The following is a 17,981-nucleotide window of genomic DNA, read 5'->3' as shown; positions in this document are numbered from 1 at the left end:
ATACTGAACAGCTGTGCATGGAGAAGGTTGGAGCAAAGGTTGATGGGAGTTGGAGTGAGAGAGAGGCTGGTTAAAACTCAGGAGATGGCTCCCTCTGGTGGTCTGCAGAGGACATGGCTGAGTGAGTCCTGACAATTATGTTGAAAGATCAGGTTTATTCCTTTTGAAGAGCTGCAAAAGCATTGGAAATCATGTCTCCCTGTCAGGGTTTATGAGATCATTCAGAGACTCTCATAGTTCGGTGAGGTACACCATCTGTTGCAGGAACTGTGTCTGAATAATGGTCGGTTTCAATGGTACTTCAGTCTTTCTGTGACCCAGTTTGCTGTCCTGTATTAGTTGAATTAGAGAACCTTCTTATTATTGTCTTGATGCAAATAAGAAAAAGATCTTGAAATTCAGCAGTTAAACAGTCAGATTCTCCTCCATGTTGGTTTTGGACTGCAACTGCTAATAAGCCTCGTTTCCACTGAGCAGTACGGCACAGGAGGAGTAGTATGGGATGGATCAGTTTATTCTGGCAACTGTTTCCACTCTTAGGCTTAGGCCTAAAGTCTCGCGTTCTCTGAGCGGTTTGTTTTTACCAGACATTACCAGCTATACTGGTGCTTTCTAACGTCATCATCACTATCTACCAATCAGCGGGTGGCGACTCCGCTCCAACTGTTTTTCTATGGACCTACAACAGATGGGGGCCCTCAAGAGGTACAGGTCTGAACTGTTTAATGGGTTTATTTAACAATGGAAACGCTCAAAATAACATATCGAACCGTACCGTACCGGATTGCTCAGTGGAAACGAGGCTTTAGTGTCATAGCTGGTCACAGACCAAAGCTGAGTTCCTGATTGGTTGATGCAATGATAATTCTTCTCCAAAGTTCGCCAGACTGCAACACCGAGCCTGACATTCAAAAGGCACTGCAGGACGTCTGATTGCGTCTGTACATTGACTTAACATTGAGATGTGACGCCCCTGTTTCCCACATCACATTTGGTACCAGGGCTTTTTTGGTCCTGGTTTGGTCCAGACCAGAGTTTTTTTTTCTGATAGGTATCTCCATTTGGCAGGTGTGAACTAGGGCTGCAACAGTTTGTTTTCCCACAATTTGATTCAATCTCTTCATTTTTTTCGGCTTTGTCTCAGCTTAATGTACTATTTGTGTATTACAACTCATAAACCAAAGACAAAAAACTTGGAAAAATAAAGAAAAAAACTAAAGAAAAACTATTTTGTTAGTTTTTGCTAAGGCTGGTGAAATATAATAAAACAATATTAAATATTTTAAATTTTGCACAACACCTTTTTGACACTTTCAACATAAATATATGCAAACATAAGCAGTAGGGATGCAATGGTTCACTTTCCCCACAATTTGGTTCAATGGTGTAACAAAATTAAAGGTTTTAAGCCCAGAATTGCACCATCCCTCATGTGAACAATTCAAACAGGAGAGGTTTGGTTGTTGTTCAATTGAAACAGAGCTCTGAAAGCAGATGGACTCCCAACGGACCAAAAAGGAAGAGATCCAAAGGGAGGAAAGGACATCAGCTCTGTGTACTTTCTTGGGACAAGACAACAGTTAACAGCGTGAATTTGAAGATGAACATTGCAAAAAAAAAAAATAGGTCAAAAATTAATAAAATTTGAAACAATTTCCTTAATTGGAAAAAAAATCTTCCACAGAGGTCACAGAAATGGTCTTACCAAGAATTCTTATCTTAAGAAAAACATCTAGTCACTTGGACATTTTTTTTCCAACTAAGATTATTTTGTTATTGAAAGACTTTCTTAAGATTTTTCTGGTAAGACAGAAAATTGATTTTTTCTTAGAGCAAGTGTCTGTTTATTTTCTTAGAATCCAGTTTTTGAATTGTGCAGACATTTGAAAATGTCTTATGAACAAACAAGATGGAGTATTGAAGTACTGTATTAATGTATGATAAGTCAGAGGCGAGTTGGTTTTCTTTCACATCATGAGAAACGGGTTCAGATTCTGTCCACATGAGTGGATCTCTGTCTTTGTTGAGTATCTGCCAAGATGAACATCAGCCTGATGACTCTGAGCTGAAGCATCACTCAGTACGTCTCCTGGCGCAGTTTAGCTCAATTACTTTTCCAGTCTGACGAGGCCATTTAATCAGGGCTCCGTCTCTTCCAGCGCACAAGTGGCGAAGTGATTCACTGAAAGTTTGCCTGACTCTGCAGTCACTGAGAAACTTTGAAAATGGAACTGAGCTGTTGGTGCATGGATGCAGCCATCTTCTAGTTTTTCCCTCACCTTGCATTTGGAACTGGAACTGTAACACTTTACAGAGAGAAGTCCTTATGCAATCAATCAGCTAGTTTTGTTGCTAAGAATAGCAGCTTTGCACCCATTATGCTTTACGCTAGCAGAGTTTTGCATATTGGTGCAAAACAGCTTTTCTTATCGTCAGAATCTGCTGATTCAAGTTGATTGCGTCAACCGGGGGGCCGCGGACCAGTACCAGTCCATGGACAAATTATGACCAATACAATTATACTTGTTCTTTTTTTTTTGAGTTTCAACAATCTTTTATTTTGAAAAATCTTTTTATTTTGGAACATAACCAGATTCCCTTAGCTACATCTATGATCACTTGATCTGTAAAGTTTAATCAAGGAAGCAAAATGACCAACAATCTTTGATTCTGAAAAATCTTTTGGTTTTGAAGACGACTGGATTCTCACAGTTATACTTCAGTCACTTGAGCGTTAATAGTAGTCCGACCGCATACAACACGAGAAAAGTTGTATGTGGAATGTTTCTTTGCAAATGGAAAAGGGATAAGTGTAGGGACAGAAGAACAGGCTACGACTTAAAAAAAAAGTAGACTATCAGTTCTGCTTAAAATATGGATTTATTGCAACAGGTGATTCCCACAGACTGAGCCTGTTCGCATAGTATTGATAATATTAATTGGCAACGAATGTTACTCGAGTTGGATGTTTAGTTAGAGTTAAGGATCCTTAAGGAGTGTGTATCTTGGTGTCATATTCAACATCTCCAATCTTAACCCTTGTGCTATCTTGTGGGGTCCAGATGACCCAAACCTTACATTGACGTGTTATCCATCCCATAACAAAGGTGGATAGGATTTCATGTCTGCCATGGACACCAGTAAAAAAAAAAAAATACTGAAGTCTTGTGGGGTCCAGATGACCCCACTCCCAACATCAACATACCTAGGATATAAACCATGATCCAGACCTTACATCAAATTTGAATTTGGTGACCAGATTCGAAACCAAGAAACTGGGTCACAACCGACAGTTTTGTCGAACAGCTAACTCTGAAACGCTGACCAGATGTTCGGCTTTTATTGAGAAAGCAACCTTTTGTTTTTCATCCTAATGGGATCCTGCAGGAATTACGAAACCAGCAGAGAAGATGTTTCTGCACAAACGGGGTTCTTAACACATTATAGGGGCATCGGAACTTCTTCATTGTTGGCAGAAGTAAAAGTCTTTGGAGACTTATGGGGGGGTAGTTGGAAATAAAAGCCATCAATCATGTCTGTAGCAGCACAGTTTCATCCAGGGGGGAAAATTACCCGCATCAGTCAGAGGAAGTGAACGAATGTAGCGAGGAGCGCGCCGAGCTAGTTCACACAAACCAATATCCCTGTCCCCACAGTCCAGCTTATGAATTCATCTCTCAGCCGGCTGCACGGCGAGGATCACACACTGATGTGATTATTGTCCTGAGCATGGTGTTCCAGCGAGACTTCAAAGAGAGCAGATCAGAGAGGAAACCAGACTGCGATACGGACAGCTGCACTTTGTAAAACCTTTTTCCCTCCCTGTGGCTCGGGCTCGCAAGCGCTCACTCCGATGGCTGTGACTGTCATTTCAGCAGACACAGCATTTACATTCAGTGTGATTTATTACACTGTTATGTGACACACTCTGCTCAGACATGCTCCGGCGCTCGCCAAGTAGTTTCATTAAACATATAAATTATGTTCAAGATTAGAATTGGAAATCCAATCACAGAAAAAAAGGGGTTATGAAGACGAAGATCTTCTTCGCTTTTCTTTGATTGAATCACTTTGTACTGAGACTGACTGTCACACCAACAAAAGGGTGATGATTTACAGTTTCGAGGAAAATCTTTGTTTCTTCTTGTTTTGTGAAATGAAAACAGAAAGCTTTCAGAAGAAGATAAACCCGTGTTTACGTTGTTTCGCACCCTTGGCGCCAAATGCTGACTGTTCAGCTTTATTGTTATACTTCTAAAGAAGAAATCAAATTACAGCTGTTGTTACTGTATTAGAATAAATGTATGTTGAAGTTAAATAATAACAGTTTTCTTCAACTAAATCTTCCAATCCAACTTTCTGTTTATGCAGGTTAGAGTCAAGTCAGTTCAACAGGTGACCATTGGGTAGCTTGCTCCTCAAGCAAAACAGAAATATTGCTTTTTGATTTACTGAAATTCAATTTTTCTAACCAACTGCCAGACTTCTATTGTCTAAAATTGGTTGAACTCAAGCCATTGGCCTCCATTAAAATGTAAGATTTCATTGATCGTGTCTGTGGTGGGGACATTTCTGTGTGAAGCTACAAACACACCAAGCATATGTTCAAGAATGCACCAAACGTGGCTTTTGAACATGCTTTTATCAAATAGTGTTCACACTGGACTGTCCCTACCCGATACTAGTGGTGCATGTATTCGCTGTTGAGAGTTGGGGCAAAATGTCAAAGTGATGCAAATCTCGTAAATCTTGCTCCAGGCTTTTTATTTCACAGCTCTATTCGGGTATAAGAAAAACTTGGAGTGTGTACGAACTCCCTCCCTAATTCTGAACTACAAAAAAGATATGTAACGCGGGATGATCTTGGGCCCTTGGTTTTAAAAGCCATTCAGAGACAGTGCTTATTTATTATTTCTTTTTTTTAAATATGAAGTCACAGATTTTGCAAAGTGGAGACTTATTCAATATAAGCATTTTATATATATGAACCCATGACGTTTTAATGATGAAAATGTTAATGGTTTGTTAAAAAACTTTTTTTTTTGCAATGCATTCTAGTCTATATTCCCAAATCTGGTGAGCATCAATACAAACTGATTTTTTGCAGAAAATTCTGGAAGATTTCTAGAGCACTTGATTTTGGAATTGTAGATTGCTGCACGTTTTGTACATAGAGCCTTAAAACTGACTTAAAAACTTGTATAGCGAAGCCTGAGCGCCAGAGTTTGGAACGCAAGCCCTAAATGCAGATATTCATCTTTACATAGATATTTCATTGGTATTGGTCGCTCAAGTGCACATTTCTGAGCCCAGTGTGAACATAGCATAACAGCGGGACAAAAGAAAAGAACAGGTGCCGTAAAATCAACAGATTACATGTCTAGATGCTGGAACCACAGCTTTTAAATAATCATTTTGGTATTTGGACTTGATGAATACGAGTACCGATAGTTAAATCTTTTCATCAATTCAAATTATCCAATTTTCCATGGCAGAAGATATTGTCACTGGTCATGCTCACATATTTAGCGTGATAAATCAGTTTCTTCACGCTAAATCCCAGGCTTTAGTTCTCTGTTTTCATGCATGTGCGAGCCACAAAGATATACTTTAACCACCAACAGGAGACAGCAAAAATAATAGACAAAACTTTAAAGGAATGGGTATACTCTGTGCTGTTTTAAGTAAGATATGTAACTGAAAGCTGTTTCATCAAACGCCTAACTTTAGTCTTATGGCTGTGGCATTGTGTCCTGACTTCCCACAATTGTAGCCGTCTGTGTGACCACACTCGCATTAGAATGAGTTCTATATATTATGATATAGATTATTTGATATCACAATAGCAATATATATATATATATATATATATATATATATATATATGTATATATCACTATAGTCCAAAACCAAGTATATTTTCAGTTATTCTCTGAAGAAAATTTGGCAAAAATGTAATTACCGTATTTTCCGGACTATAAGTCGCGGTTTTTTTCATAGATTGAATGTCCCTGCGACTTATACTCCAGTGCGACTTATATACGAATTTTTAATGAGATGAGATATCGACCGTAAGTCTAGAGTGCCCTCTTATGGTGATCTATGCAATTACTTTATTTACTTTAGTTATTCAGACGTGACACAGAGGACGAATAATTTAACGGATTTAGTGATATGGAGCGAGATTGCGTGCAATTAATTACAGTAAAGATACAAAGTTGATGAGTTCTTGAGGCTATAGTTAAATAAAACTGTTATGTTATATAAATGCTACACCTTTTCGTTTTTTCATGATGCTAATATGTGAATATGTGTTGACACATATTCAGCCTGTTTTCTATTCACTTATGAATGTTATAAATTACCTTCCAGGATGATGTAATGTCGTTTTTTTCAACCAGTTTGTAAAATAAATTACTTGAAAAAAATGCGACTTATACTCCAGTGCGACTTATGTATGGTTTTTTCTTCTTCATTATGCATTTTTTGGCCCCTGCGACTTATACTCCGGTGCGACTTATAGTCCGAAAAATACGGTACTTACTTTTCTTTGAATATTTTTTAAGTAACATGTAACTAAATAGTTACAAATAAGAAATATGTTTTAAAGTGCACAGCAGTTTCAAGTTTCTTCATAGGAAAACACATTTTTGCACAAAAGTTCAGCAATAAAAAAATAAATAGAAAAATGGTGGAAGTGATAGAAGAGAAATGATACGTTAGACACTTTTCTATTGCCCATACGATGTGTATTGTCATATCACCCAGCACTAGTGTGAAGTAGTTCTGCCACAAACTATTATTCTAATTGTCGACTAATCACAGATTGTTTTTTTTTTCAGAATAGTTGAATGATCGGGTCATGCGCAAACTGGATTTAAAGCACACATCTTAACCATCATTAAACTAACTAAAACTAGATGTGAATGCTGCAAGCTGAATTTCTCCGTTAAATATGCTAGTGCTGATAGCTGAAGATGATGAAATCGATAGCTAACAAACACTGAGGTTGATAGCTGAAAATACTATAGTTGATAGCTGAAATCGCTGAAGCTGATAGCCAGCTAAAATATTAGTTAATTTCCAAATTAGACTAAAAAACTGAAAAAGCCTAAGTTAGCCAAAACAGCTAGCATGTAGCTGAAATATTAACTAAACTCCAAAATAGTCTAAATAACAAAAAAGTCAAAATTAGCCAAAATAGCTAGAATGTAGCCGAAATATCAGCTAAACCCCAAATTAGCCTAAAAAACAAAAAAAAGTCTGAATTAGCTAAAATAGCTAGCATACATCTGAAATATTATCTAAAGTCCAAATTAGCCTAAAAAAACTACAAAAAATCCTAAATTAGCCAAAATAGCTAGCATGTAGCTGAAATTTACCCTAAAAAAATCCTGAATTAAGTGAAATAGCTAGCATGCAGCTGAAATATTAGCTAAACTCTAAAATAGTCTAAAAAAAACCTTAATAAAAGCCAAAATGGCCCAAAAAACTAGCATAAAGCCATTGTAACTTTTAACTTTACTACCCTTCATTTCCATATAACAAAGTAACAACTAATCGACTACTAAATTAGTCATCGACTATTTTAATAGTCAATTAGTTGTCAATTAGTCGACTAATCGTGGCAGCCCTAGTATGAAGCAGCTGATATTAGAATAAACTACCTCAAGTTTGCGGCCATTTTCCTCTTTGAATTAAGCTGTCCTCGTATCCACTCGTATGGGGTTGACCTGTACTGAAGCTGCATGTCTTTAGGTAGTTTGGGCTTGTAGATGGTCGTAGACAGAAGTGTCTGGCTCAAGGCGCATCTTAAGGAGAGCCTGGGTGTAGTCTCCAGTTTCCTTGTGGCTTATGTAATGGGAAGCAAGAATATCCTGTGTGTGGATAAATGTATTGTGTAGTGTTTGTAAGGCTAATGTATGTTTCACACTTATGACAAATGGGTGACACTGTTATACAGTGTCCATATGCCACTTAATTGATCTTGCTGCTAGATATAGGCTGACTGCTTATAAAAATAGGTAAATCTCTAGGATTTGGTCATGTCTAAAAATTAAATAATGTGTAAAATATGCCTGCATTTCACCCACTTAAACTGTACTTTACTGTTGTATATTAGGTGCTCGCTACAACCTGTCGCTTAAAAAAAATGCATTGCTTTGTGGGCTCACCAAGTGCTCTACAACATAGATTTTTTGTGCGGCACACTCAACACTTTTCTTGCGTGCATCTATCCATAAGGGCAGTTTGACTAAGCCAGTAGACATTTGGGTAAAGTAACTACCCCTGGTAGAGGAATTTTAAAATCTCTACATTCTGTTCACGAGTTTATTGGTAAGTTTATCATCACCTATGGACACGAGGAATGGGTTGTAACCAAATAAAATCAAGAATTCAAGCAGTCAAATAGGTTTGTGTTCCGGATTTGAACATCTGGCAAATGTCTCAAATGTTCTGGGCATTCTCAATCGGGAGGAGACCCTATCGTACACCCGAACATGCTAGAAAAGTTACAACTCTATTGGTCTGAGAACGCCTCTATTTGTCTCTGGAAGAATGGAGAAAAAGGTGTCTTAAAGAATATGAAAATTTAGTTGTCCTATGACTAAAACACAAACATTCAGTCAATAATAGAAGAATAAAGGAAAAGAGAGTTGTTCGTATTGGAACAGTAACTTTAACATACTATTAAAATTCTCATGCTGTTGAAAATAATGTTATTACTCTACTTCTAATAGAAGATTTTTTTGATCTATCCTACATAAATCTATGTGGATTCCTGAAGGTTTTATGGGTGTGCAGTTATCCCTGTGGTGGGGTGAGTTCACTCAGGGTCGTGAAGGTTCTTCATCATCACTTCATTGAGAACAAAGGGGTCACAAACCCTGAACTCTATGAGCAAAACCTCTCCATCCACGTCTGCTTCCTTTCCCCCATGAGCCTCTCTTTACTTCTGCACCTTCAGCTTCTCCCACCTGCATCTCTGCTCAGCCCCCCCACATCCTGCAATTTCTCCAGTCTCCTGAAATATTCATGCCGTCATGAGTGAATGAAACCAAATTGGAGTCAGACAAGCAAATTATGTGAAATATTATGTCCCACTTTACATCTCGAATCTCCCTCTAATGTTTTAATAATAGATGAATAAGAATGGAAGCCTCTTAGAAACTACTCATTTGAACGGTCAAAACATAATTTGCCTCAAACTCAACAGAGGAAGTTTATTCTAAAAGCTTCAAGTGATTTCCTGAGAATCTGAATATAAAAAAACAGAATCACTTGTTACAGAGACGGGAGCCAATGGGTAAATGGAGTTAATCAGCTCAGTAGTGTTTTAATTGTTCTGCTCTAATGGAAGTCAACAAGAGCTGTGAAGACGGAGGGGTGGAGCCGCCATCTTCACGTCCCAGGTCTTTAGGAAAGGAAATATTTTAATCCAGCCTGACAAGACAAGGATCTGCTTAATCCTGTTAGAGGCGTGCACATTAAACTACAGTAGGCGCGCACGTCTCCGCCCATTGTCTTTGTGTGGTGGAGGAGCAGATGGTGCCAAGTGAACAGCAAAACTGTAGTGAACTTTGAATGGCTGGGCTTCCACCCACCGCGTCCTGAACCACACACTCATGAGTGGGGGGATTCTCCAGGAAACAACAAGCTGCTAAGAGGCTTTGATTTCAGGAAATCAACGGATCCTCTAATTCCTGATCTTTAATGTAAACTAAAGCAAGTTTTTAACGAGGTTTGAAGTTGTTTCTGACCTGTTTGTGAAACTATGAGCTTCATCAAATCTTGGTAATAGTCATGGTGGTAAATTTGATAGGTAAGAGATAATGCCCGATGAAGTGTGCATTATCAGAAATTAGGGATGGGCAATGTGGAATTTTTTATAACAAATTATTGTTTTTTCCAATACAGGCGATACGATATATGTCATAATATAAACCAAATAACTATATTTGTCAAATTTGAACGCTCTGGGGCTTAAAAAAGAAATGTGTGAAATGTTTATTTCCTCTCATACTTTCAACTGAGGCTGGACGATAAAACAATAACAATAGTTATTGCGATACAACTTTTTCTCAATAGAAGAATGAGCCTATCGCAGGAGACTTTTATTTTGAAGGGTCCGAAATTAACACACGCCAGTTGTGAGCATTTTCTCCCCTTTGGCGAGTACATTTTAGAGGTTTAGTCACCACAAGGTGAGTAAATGTTTGGATTTAATTATTTATGTTTTTTAGCTCTCCTTTTGGTACATTTCTTTTGGCCTTTTTATTGTTTTAGCCCTAGCAGAAATCAACGCATGCCGTGGAAATCTAAACCGTCTGACGCAAGCTCATTATTTTCTGATAATGCGCACTCCGAAGGGCATTATCCCTCTTATACCATGTTCACCTACAAAAGAAATAAATATTCCAGCAATTTTTAGGACTTTATTTTAGTTTGTTTTTTTATTCAATTTGGATCTCTTTTTCACAAAAAGTGGACTATTTGATATTTGGTGTGGCGGATTGTCATGGTTACAATACATCACATCAGAGCCGGCACCAAGTTTGATTGCAGCAGCAAAGGAAAACGATAAATAGGCTGATCGATACGATAGGTTAATTACAGCATCAGTTCAGAGAGAAAGTTTACTTCTCACCTCTAAGCCAAGATGATCTAAAGTGGTTTATTCTGTGAAAATCTTCTCAGTTCCACCACAAACAAAACAATAGACAGAGAAGAACAAAAAATTAACTCAAATTAAATTATTTGAGCAATGTGACTACACTTAAGTAGTCAGGAGTCTGGCGAAGTGATATGTGCTGTGCTTCAACATAATTTGGTAAAAAAGTGAAAGTACTGTTTTGTATTTTATGTGTTACAACTAAACAAAGTTTAGAGTTATTGTGAACTCTCTGCAAAGGTTGATTATTGCAGTTAAAAGAGGAACCTATGAAGAACAACACAGTTCACTAGAAAAGCTTCTTATCAACCCTTCTGACTAATCAGGTTACTCTTCGTCCTGTAGGCATTCTGAAAAATGTAGTCTTATCACATTAGGGTTAGGGTGTTTCCCAATAATCCAGTGCCTAATTGTCAAAAAAAAGTATATCATTGGAAGACAGCCATTAATTATATGGTGCTGTCATAAAATAACGGTAACACTTCAGATGAGGTGCTGCAAAATACTCAATATAATGTTAACAAAAATAGTTGATACATTTGTTAAGCTTGTAAGCAGTTTAATGGTTTTACTGTAAATGTTAATACATCCTACTAAGTATGTTAGTAAATCTTATTTGGCTTATTTTACTAATAAATGTCTTATTAACACTTTATCAGCACATTAATAATGTTTCTTAATCTAATTTTTTTAATAAAGTGTCTCCAAAATAGCTTTTTTTTGCAAGGATTGGGCAGCTTCAAACACAAGGGAGATGAAGCAAGTTTAAATCAGTTTAAAAGTATGCAGGAGTAATAACTTAAGGTTTAGAAAAAATTAGGAAATGGTATTCTTAAAAATGACTCGCAAAAGGCTACGGATAAAAAAAGTAAAATGAAAATATCAGCTATAAACTTCAGGAGAAAGGCTCAATCTAACAGGTTCTCTGGTATTTTCAGAATCGCACTCGGGAAGAGATGAAGAACTTCACATCATCTGACAGTTCAGTGGTTTTCAATCGTAGGAGATAAACACTGCTGCTGCAGCCCATTTTTGGAGTTGGAGCCGCTCTGCTCCAAGCGTCTGACATGAAAAAGAAAAAGGTGATGTGTGTGCGCTGTTATGTAAGCCAAACTGCCGTGCCAAGCGGAAAGGAAAACACAAATTAAATGTATCTCCTGAAGCAGTAAGAATTAACAGCCTCAGACTCTGGGGTTTCAGTCAGCAGCAACAAGAACTCTGACGGGTTCTTTGTTATTTCTGTCAGCCTCGTTTCTTTTGTTTGAACTGACAAAAATCGACATCATCAAGAGTAGCTCAGTGGTTCAGCAAAGAATGTCCTTAAAAACTGATTATTTTCCAATAGTGTGACATTGGTTTGTTGAAGTATCAACTCTTCATGTAGGTTTTTTTTATTTCTGAACAAAAGAATAACATTTTCTCACAATGTCATCTTTGTACTTCAGAGCTTCAGGTTTCAAGGTTTGACCTACCTTATATGCAACTCTCCGTTTAGATGATCAGTCACAAATATTAGCTCTTTTTAAAGACAGACTCTGATGAAAATCCTGTTTTTTTGTATTTTTTTACATGTTCATGAAGTATTTTTCTCATGATGGAGGACGGAAAAAAAATAAGCTTAAAATTCAGGTTTTGAAATGACAGAGTTAATCTAACATTCATCGTCATTTAAGTTATTTTCTTTTGGTGTGTCTTTGCCTATGTTTTTTTTATTTTTGTACACATTTCTTGAAGTTTTACTTATTGACATATTGTTTTAGTTAAAAGTTCATTCCGATTGGAGTCAATACTGTAGTCCTTCTAAAAATAACCCACAATAGGTGAATTCCATAAAGTAGAATTACAGATGTTTTAAGGCTGTAAAACCCTTTACTACACAATTTATACACATTCTCAGACATCGTCTGTCTTGTTTAAAGTCTCAAAAATGCGTCAAGTGTCAGAGACCGAAAACCACAGATCTGGTCACGATCAAAGACATAAGTAGATTTGAAAAACTGAACACATTTTTTCAGGAGACTGATTGACAACTATATCGGACAAAAATAAGAAAACAGAGAAAAACATTCAAAGTTTTACCGACGAAAATCCACAAACTTTAAAAGGTGAACAGCAATAGTGAAGAAACGCAGTATTCCGTAGTCGGTCTGTTGTCAGGTTTTGGCTAGTTTGGTGGCATAGTTTTATGTTTTTGGGTTGTATTGTGCGGCCTCCTTAGTTTTGTCGTCCTTTTTGTGTTTTCTGTCCTTCTGGATCATTCTTTCTTTAGAAAAAAATGACTTATGGCTTAGTTTAGTGAAAAAACTTGAGTTTTTTTTTTTGTTTTCTCAGTGTTTTCTTGGTAAAGTCTCCAATCAATCATGCAGTTTTGTCAGGCTGAGTAAGTTAAAAAAAAAAGCAGTGAGAAAAGTTTGCCCCCCCCGCTAAGCTGTGGCAGAATCGGGTCGGGGCTCAAACATCATGGTCTTCCTTCATCAATCTCTGTGATGGTTCCATAGACGAAGAACAGCCTGCAGTCTGTAAATCTGTCTGTCTTTTTATGCAATGGGAGGGGGTTTAACAATACAGGCAGCATACCCTCTGAATTGAATACCAACATTATAGCAGCTCCCAGAACACCCCCCAGCTCCAACAGATGGTTCGGTCGCTCCTCGATAAATGTTTAAGCCTCAGAAAACAATCAGAAGGTGAACGATTAAACACAGTTTAAACACCTTTAATCCACCGGATTACATTTGGTGTTAAAACCGTAAAAGGACTTTTGGCCGGGGCTACGGGGATAATGGGAAACATTCTCATGTAAGAGGTCCCCCCCCAACCCAATCCAAATCTCCCCTCCCCCTTTTGTTCTTAAGGAGCCAATAAAGCACAAAGCAATTAATTTGCAGACGCCGCGATTTCATTTGAATCTGTTTCCGCAGTGATAAATCACCTTTTTCTGGGAAAATTCTGGATGCGAGATAAGCCCGGGGCGCTCTCCTGGAAGTTTTGCATTCAAAACAGTTCACATGAATCCAGACGGAACGGGGGGGTCCGTGTGATGAGGAGCCTGACCTCTGTGTTTTCTGTCCAACAGCAAGAAGATTAGAAAAGAGCGGACTGCTCCTTTAAAGACACTTACTTCCACTGAATAACACACACACCAACTCTTTGACACTAATTGGATTCCCCAAAACACTACAGTAAGTGCAGCTACATACTTGTGGTTGTACCAAACTCTGGTGCTTTACATGAATCTCAGCAGTCCCCGCAGACCTGCAAGCCCTTTTGCTTCTTACATCTCCAAACCTTTAGTTTCTGGTTTTTATTCCTCTGCCTCCCCGATACCGACCATGTTAGTTGTTGAACTAATTACTCCTTTGTGACCTGCTGAGCTGGGTCACCGACGACTAATGAACTAGCAGCCCTACAGGCTTTCCAGACCTTCCCCTCTTACCGTTCCTTTCCCACCCAAGCTCTCGGCTCATTACAGTCCAGACTCTGGTCCTAAAACTGGGAATAGTTTCAGCGCTCTCCCTCCAGCTTTTAAATCTGTGAGTTTTATGTCTTTTTGCTCATAAACCTGTTTGTGGTAATGAAAGAAAATATGTTTTTAATGTGTTTTTTTTTTTCCGACAGTCGCTGTTATCAGGAATGTGCACTTTGATAGTTATTGTGTAATTATTAAAAACATTCAAACCAATGAAATCTATAAACTTATATTTAAATTCACATTAGTATTATTATTGTTATTGTCGTTGATGTTGTTTTGTAATTTGTGGTTTAATTTACTGAAACAAACACATTTGATCCCCTGAACACATTCTAAGTTTTACCTAAACTAGGACAATTACTTGATCCATCACGTCCTGTTGCCATGGTAACGGCACAGGCTTTGAATGTGCCTAGAGAATGTTCCTTTCCCTTTTGTGAACCTTTTGTCACATTGCGTTATAAAGGACATGACCTCTGACCTTTGTTTTGGGCACTTTCTTCAGACCAGACGCTCTAGTCGTCTTAGAGCGGACTCGTGGCAGGCCGTCCATACTGTTCCCGTTTATGTTTGATGGTGAAGTCTGATTTGTTTGGCTTCTCATAGACAAAACCATAAGTCACAAGCTTTGGGGTTTTGGGTTGTCCGGGCCTGTGAAGCGGTGTCCAATTTTTTTTTAAGGGTAACCAAACACTAAATTGACTTTTTCTGTCTGTTGACCTCTTGAAATGGAGCTTTAAAAGTGCAGTTTGTTGCCATTTTTGACAATTTAAAATAAACTTGCTTAATTCCTGAAATTATAGTCTAAAACAAGCTGTGTGCTGCCCCCTATAGGTTGAAACAAGGTAGTACAGTTGAGTTTTGTGATTGGTCACAGTCCCATTTCATTTCAGGAGTTTCCCGTTCATGTTCTGCAACTCCAGTATAAAAGCCCCGCCCATGTTTGATTCTGTAATGGTCGGTTGTTATCGTGTTAGCTTTAGCATGGCTCGTAGGTGTTTTGGGTTCGATCGTCAAAAATCTACTGGCTTGCACAAATTTCCGGTGGACTTTGAAGTTAGGGAACAGAGGTTTAATTGTTTAATTTCAATTGGCATTGAATCATCAAACTCTGTCCTGGTGATGGATTTGTAAGAAACGTTTCACTCGGGATTCTTTGCCTAATGAGTTAGCCTTTATTATCTTATGATGCTAGTGTCATTTTACCACTCAGACACGGGTCCCCTTTGGTCTGGACCGTGAGCACCTGCTTCTGGAGAAGAAAAACCCTCTACCTCCACAGAAAGTTCTGTGGTGATGCTGGCATCACTTTGTTTGGTATCACTGTCCATATTGAAGATGCCGAATGACTATGCTACCTCAAGCTAACCTTACTGTCACTGTCAATCACAGTTCCAAACTACACCTCCCGCCCCCCTTTTTTTTTCATTTTTCAAATCGGGGCTGAGAGTGGAGTCAGCCTCCAACTGTCATCTGCTCCCGATGCATCATGATTTGAATAAGGAAATACTCTCAAACAGTTTTAATCTCTTAAATTCTTTTATATTTGTACTACATGAAAAAAATGCTATAAGAACATGTTAGAAACAATGTTTTTATTGGAGTGGGTCTTTAAAGACTTATGTTTATTTATTGATATTTTTCTTATCAGGGGAGTTAGATACATAGCTAAAACAGATATTGAACAATATCGTGTGTTGACAGTGACGTCTGCAGCTGACTTTGAACTAGAACTCCGTTCTAAGCTGAGCTCCATGGTAACTGACAGCATTTTTTGAGCTTCTGCTGGTCTTTTTTTCACCCACAGTTCTTATGTTTTTCTCCTTTCCTCTGATGCTTCAGTGATAGAAGTCATTTTCCTGCAGAGTTCATGATTGTTTGCTAATGTGTGATAAATCTTTATTTATAACACAAACATTTTTAAAGCTTCACGAGAAAGGTTTGGGGTTTAACGGGAATATAACCTTTATAAGCCAGAGACTCAGTGTGTGTGTGTGTGACGCCGCCTGGCTGAGCACGGAGCTGTCAGGCTGGGAGTCACGGGGGATTTGTCGTGTTTGGGGTTCGTCTTTCGGTCTGCTGGCGCGTGGGCGGATTCATGGGAGCCTCCATCTGTTTCCTCCACAGGTACTAGATCTGCAGCCCAGCAGAGAAATGAACTGAGGACACCGAGGAAGGCACCTGTTTACTGAGGACGTCCGAAATCCACCATTGAAACCATGACACAGCAAAGAGGCTCAGGATTGGTCGCTCTGTTGACCGCCCTCAACTGTTTTTTTGCCTTTCCTCTGGCTGCAGCGATGGACATCCCACTGGAAGGTCAGTACAGCTACAAGTATCTTATTTCTAAGCAGGCAGGAGGACGACTTATAAGTTCTGTTGTGTCAAAGCTTCTGAAGTTTTTGTCAAAACTGAGACAGAAAAAAAGTTTTGAACAAAGCATTTTTTTCTGTTTTAATCAGAATAATCTTTTGCACTTTGTGTAATATAAAAAAAAAACAAGCAATTGACATTTACCTGAGATTAAATAATAGTTTTTCTTCAAATTTGTCAAACATGGCAACTTTTCTTGTAGTCTTGTAACCTTTCTGCCAACAGGACAAAATAAAACACCATTAATACATTATTAATACCTAACCAATTAAAATTTCCACTGTTGAGTTTGATCCAGCAGCTCAACCAAATGGTGGCGTGCATTTAATTTTTTTTTTTTTAATATTGATTGTGTGTTACTACCCCAAGGCAATAAACAGCAGAGTTTTTTTTTTTATTGATATTTTTTCTTGGTTGGGTAGTTAAAGGGTTAAAACACGTAAAACATGTCAGTTGGACTAAAAATAGGACAAACATATTTTGTAAGATTGATAGTTTTTGCAATAACATATATATTTTTTTAAATTTTTTGCTAAAATTCCAGTATGTATTGATAAAGGATTTAGAACTTTTTAAAGAAAATGGCTTATTATTTATATCCCCAAAGGATAAAAATTTACACTAAAGCTGTGTTTTTGGTCTTTTTAACATCTTCTTGTGTAATTTTTCTAATTATGGAGGACATTAATAAAGAAAATGAAGTGTCTGAGTATTTCTTTTTATTCAAATTGTTGAGAATCAGAAGCAGCTGAATAAATGTTTTTGTCATATAAAAAATACAGTGGGTGGACCACAAGCTCTGCTCAGCTCCATTCTGATGCATCCACATGTAAACAACTAGATCCATGTACGTCTTCGTTTTCCTCGGCTGAGCTGACATCTGGTTAAAAACTGAACGGCTGGATAACTCCGATATTGCTTGCTGTTTTTGTCTCCCCAGTAATGTTAGGTTGGGGCTCTAAGCTAGTGGGACAGTGTGTAAACAGACTGCTGATGGGAAGTGGGGGCGGGGTTGCTTCAAGCCAACATTCCCGCCCACAAGTCAGGGGCAAATTACTAATAACCTGGTGCTGCTCTGTGGACAATGCGTCCTAGAAAACAACAGGGTTTTTTTTCTTAGTTTTGGCTAAAAAAGTATATATTTTTTTGCAATATAAGGCGGGCCGGATTATAAGGCGCTCCATCAATGAACGGTCTATATTTGAACTCATGTCATATACATAAGGTGCACCGAACAATAGGGCGCATTTAGCGAAACAAAAGTCAGAGATAAGACCATCAGTCAGTCACTTTATTAACTTAGTTCTGGAAAATGTGTGTGTGACACGCTACACTTTAGCCGTGTTAGAAGCGTTAGCTGGTTCCTGTAAACCTTTCTAGTAAACATTCAAAAAAAAAAAAAATGAGATTGGGCACGTGATCATGCTGTAGTATCGCGAGACTGACAGGTGTGTGGGTGAGTAA

The 17,981-nt window shown here is 38.1% G+C and overlaps 1 protein-coding gene across 11 annotated transcripts in view; it reads left to right on the top strand.

The window, feature by feature from the left end:
- The window catches only part of chl1b (cell adhesion molecule L1-like b), a 109,057-nt gene that overhangs the window by 44,065 nt on the left and 47,011 nt on the right, over window positions 1–17,981 (top strand). For 4 of the 11 annotated variants that reach the window (XM_036211808.1, XM_036211810.1, XM_036211807.1 and 1 more), the window contains exon 1: window positions 15,810–16,463. In XM_036211808.1, coding sequence (XP_036067701.1) covers window positions 16,364–16,463 — 100 coding nt within the window. In that variant the 5' untranslated portion in view covers window positions 15,810–16,363. Of the gene's footprint in view, window positions 1–11,735; window positions 11,755–13,912; window positions 14,206–15,804; window positions 16,464–17,981 lie in introns of those variants that run through there. The other 7 variants (XM_024269433.2, XM_036211805.1, XM_036211804.1 and 4 more) reach the window with 6 other exon arrangements.

This window comes from Oryzias melastigma, linkage group LG5 (genome assembly GCF_002922805.2).
Source record: "Oryzias melastigma strain HK-1 linkage group LG5, ASM292280v2, whole genome shotgun sequence".
In the NCBI taxonomy this organism is placed as follows: Eukaryota; Metazoa; Chordata; class Actinopteri; order Beloniformes; family Adrianichthyidae; genus Oryzias; species Oryzias melastigma.
This window is presented reverse-complemented; position numbering and strand designations above follow the sequence as displayed.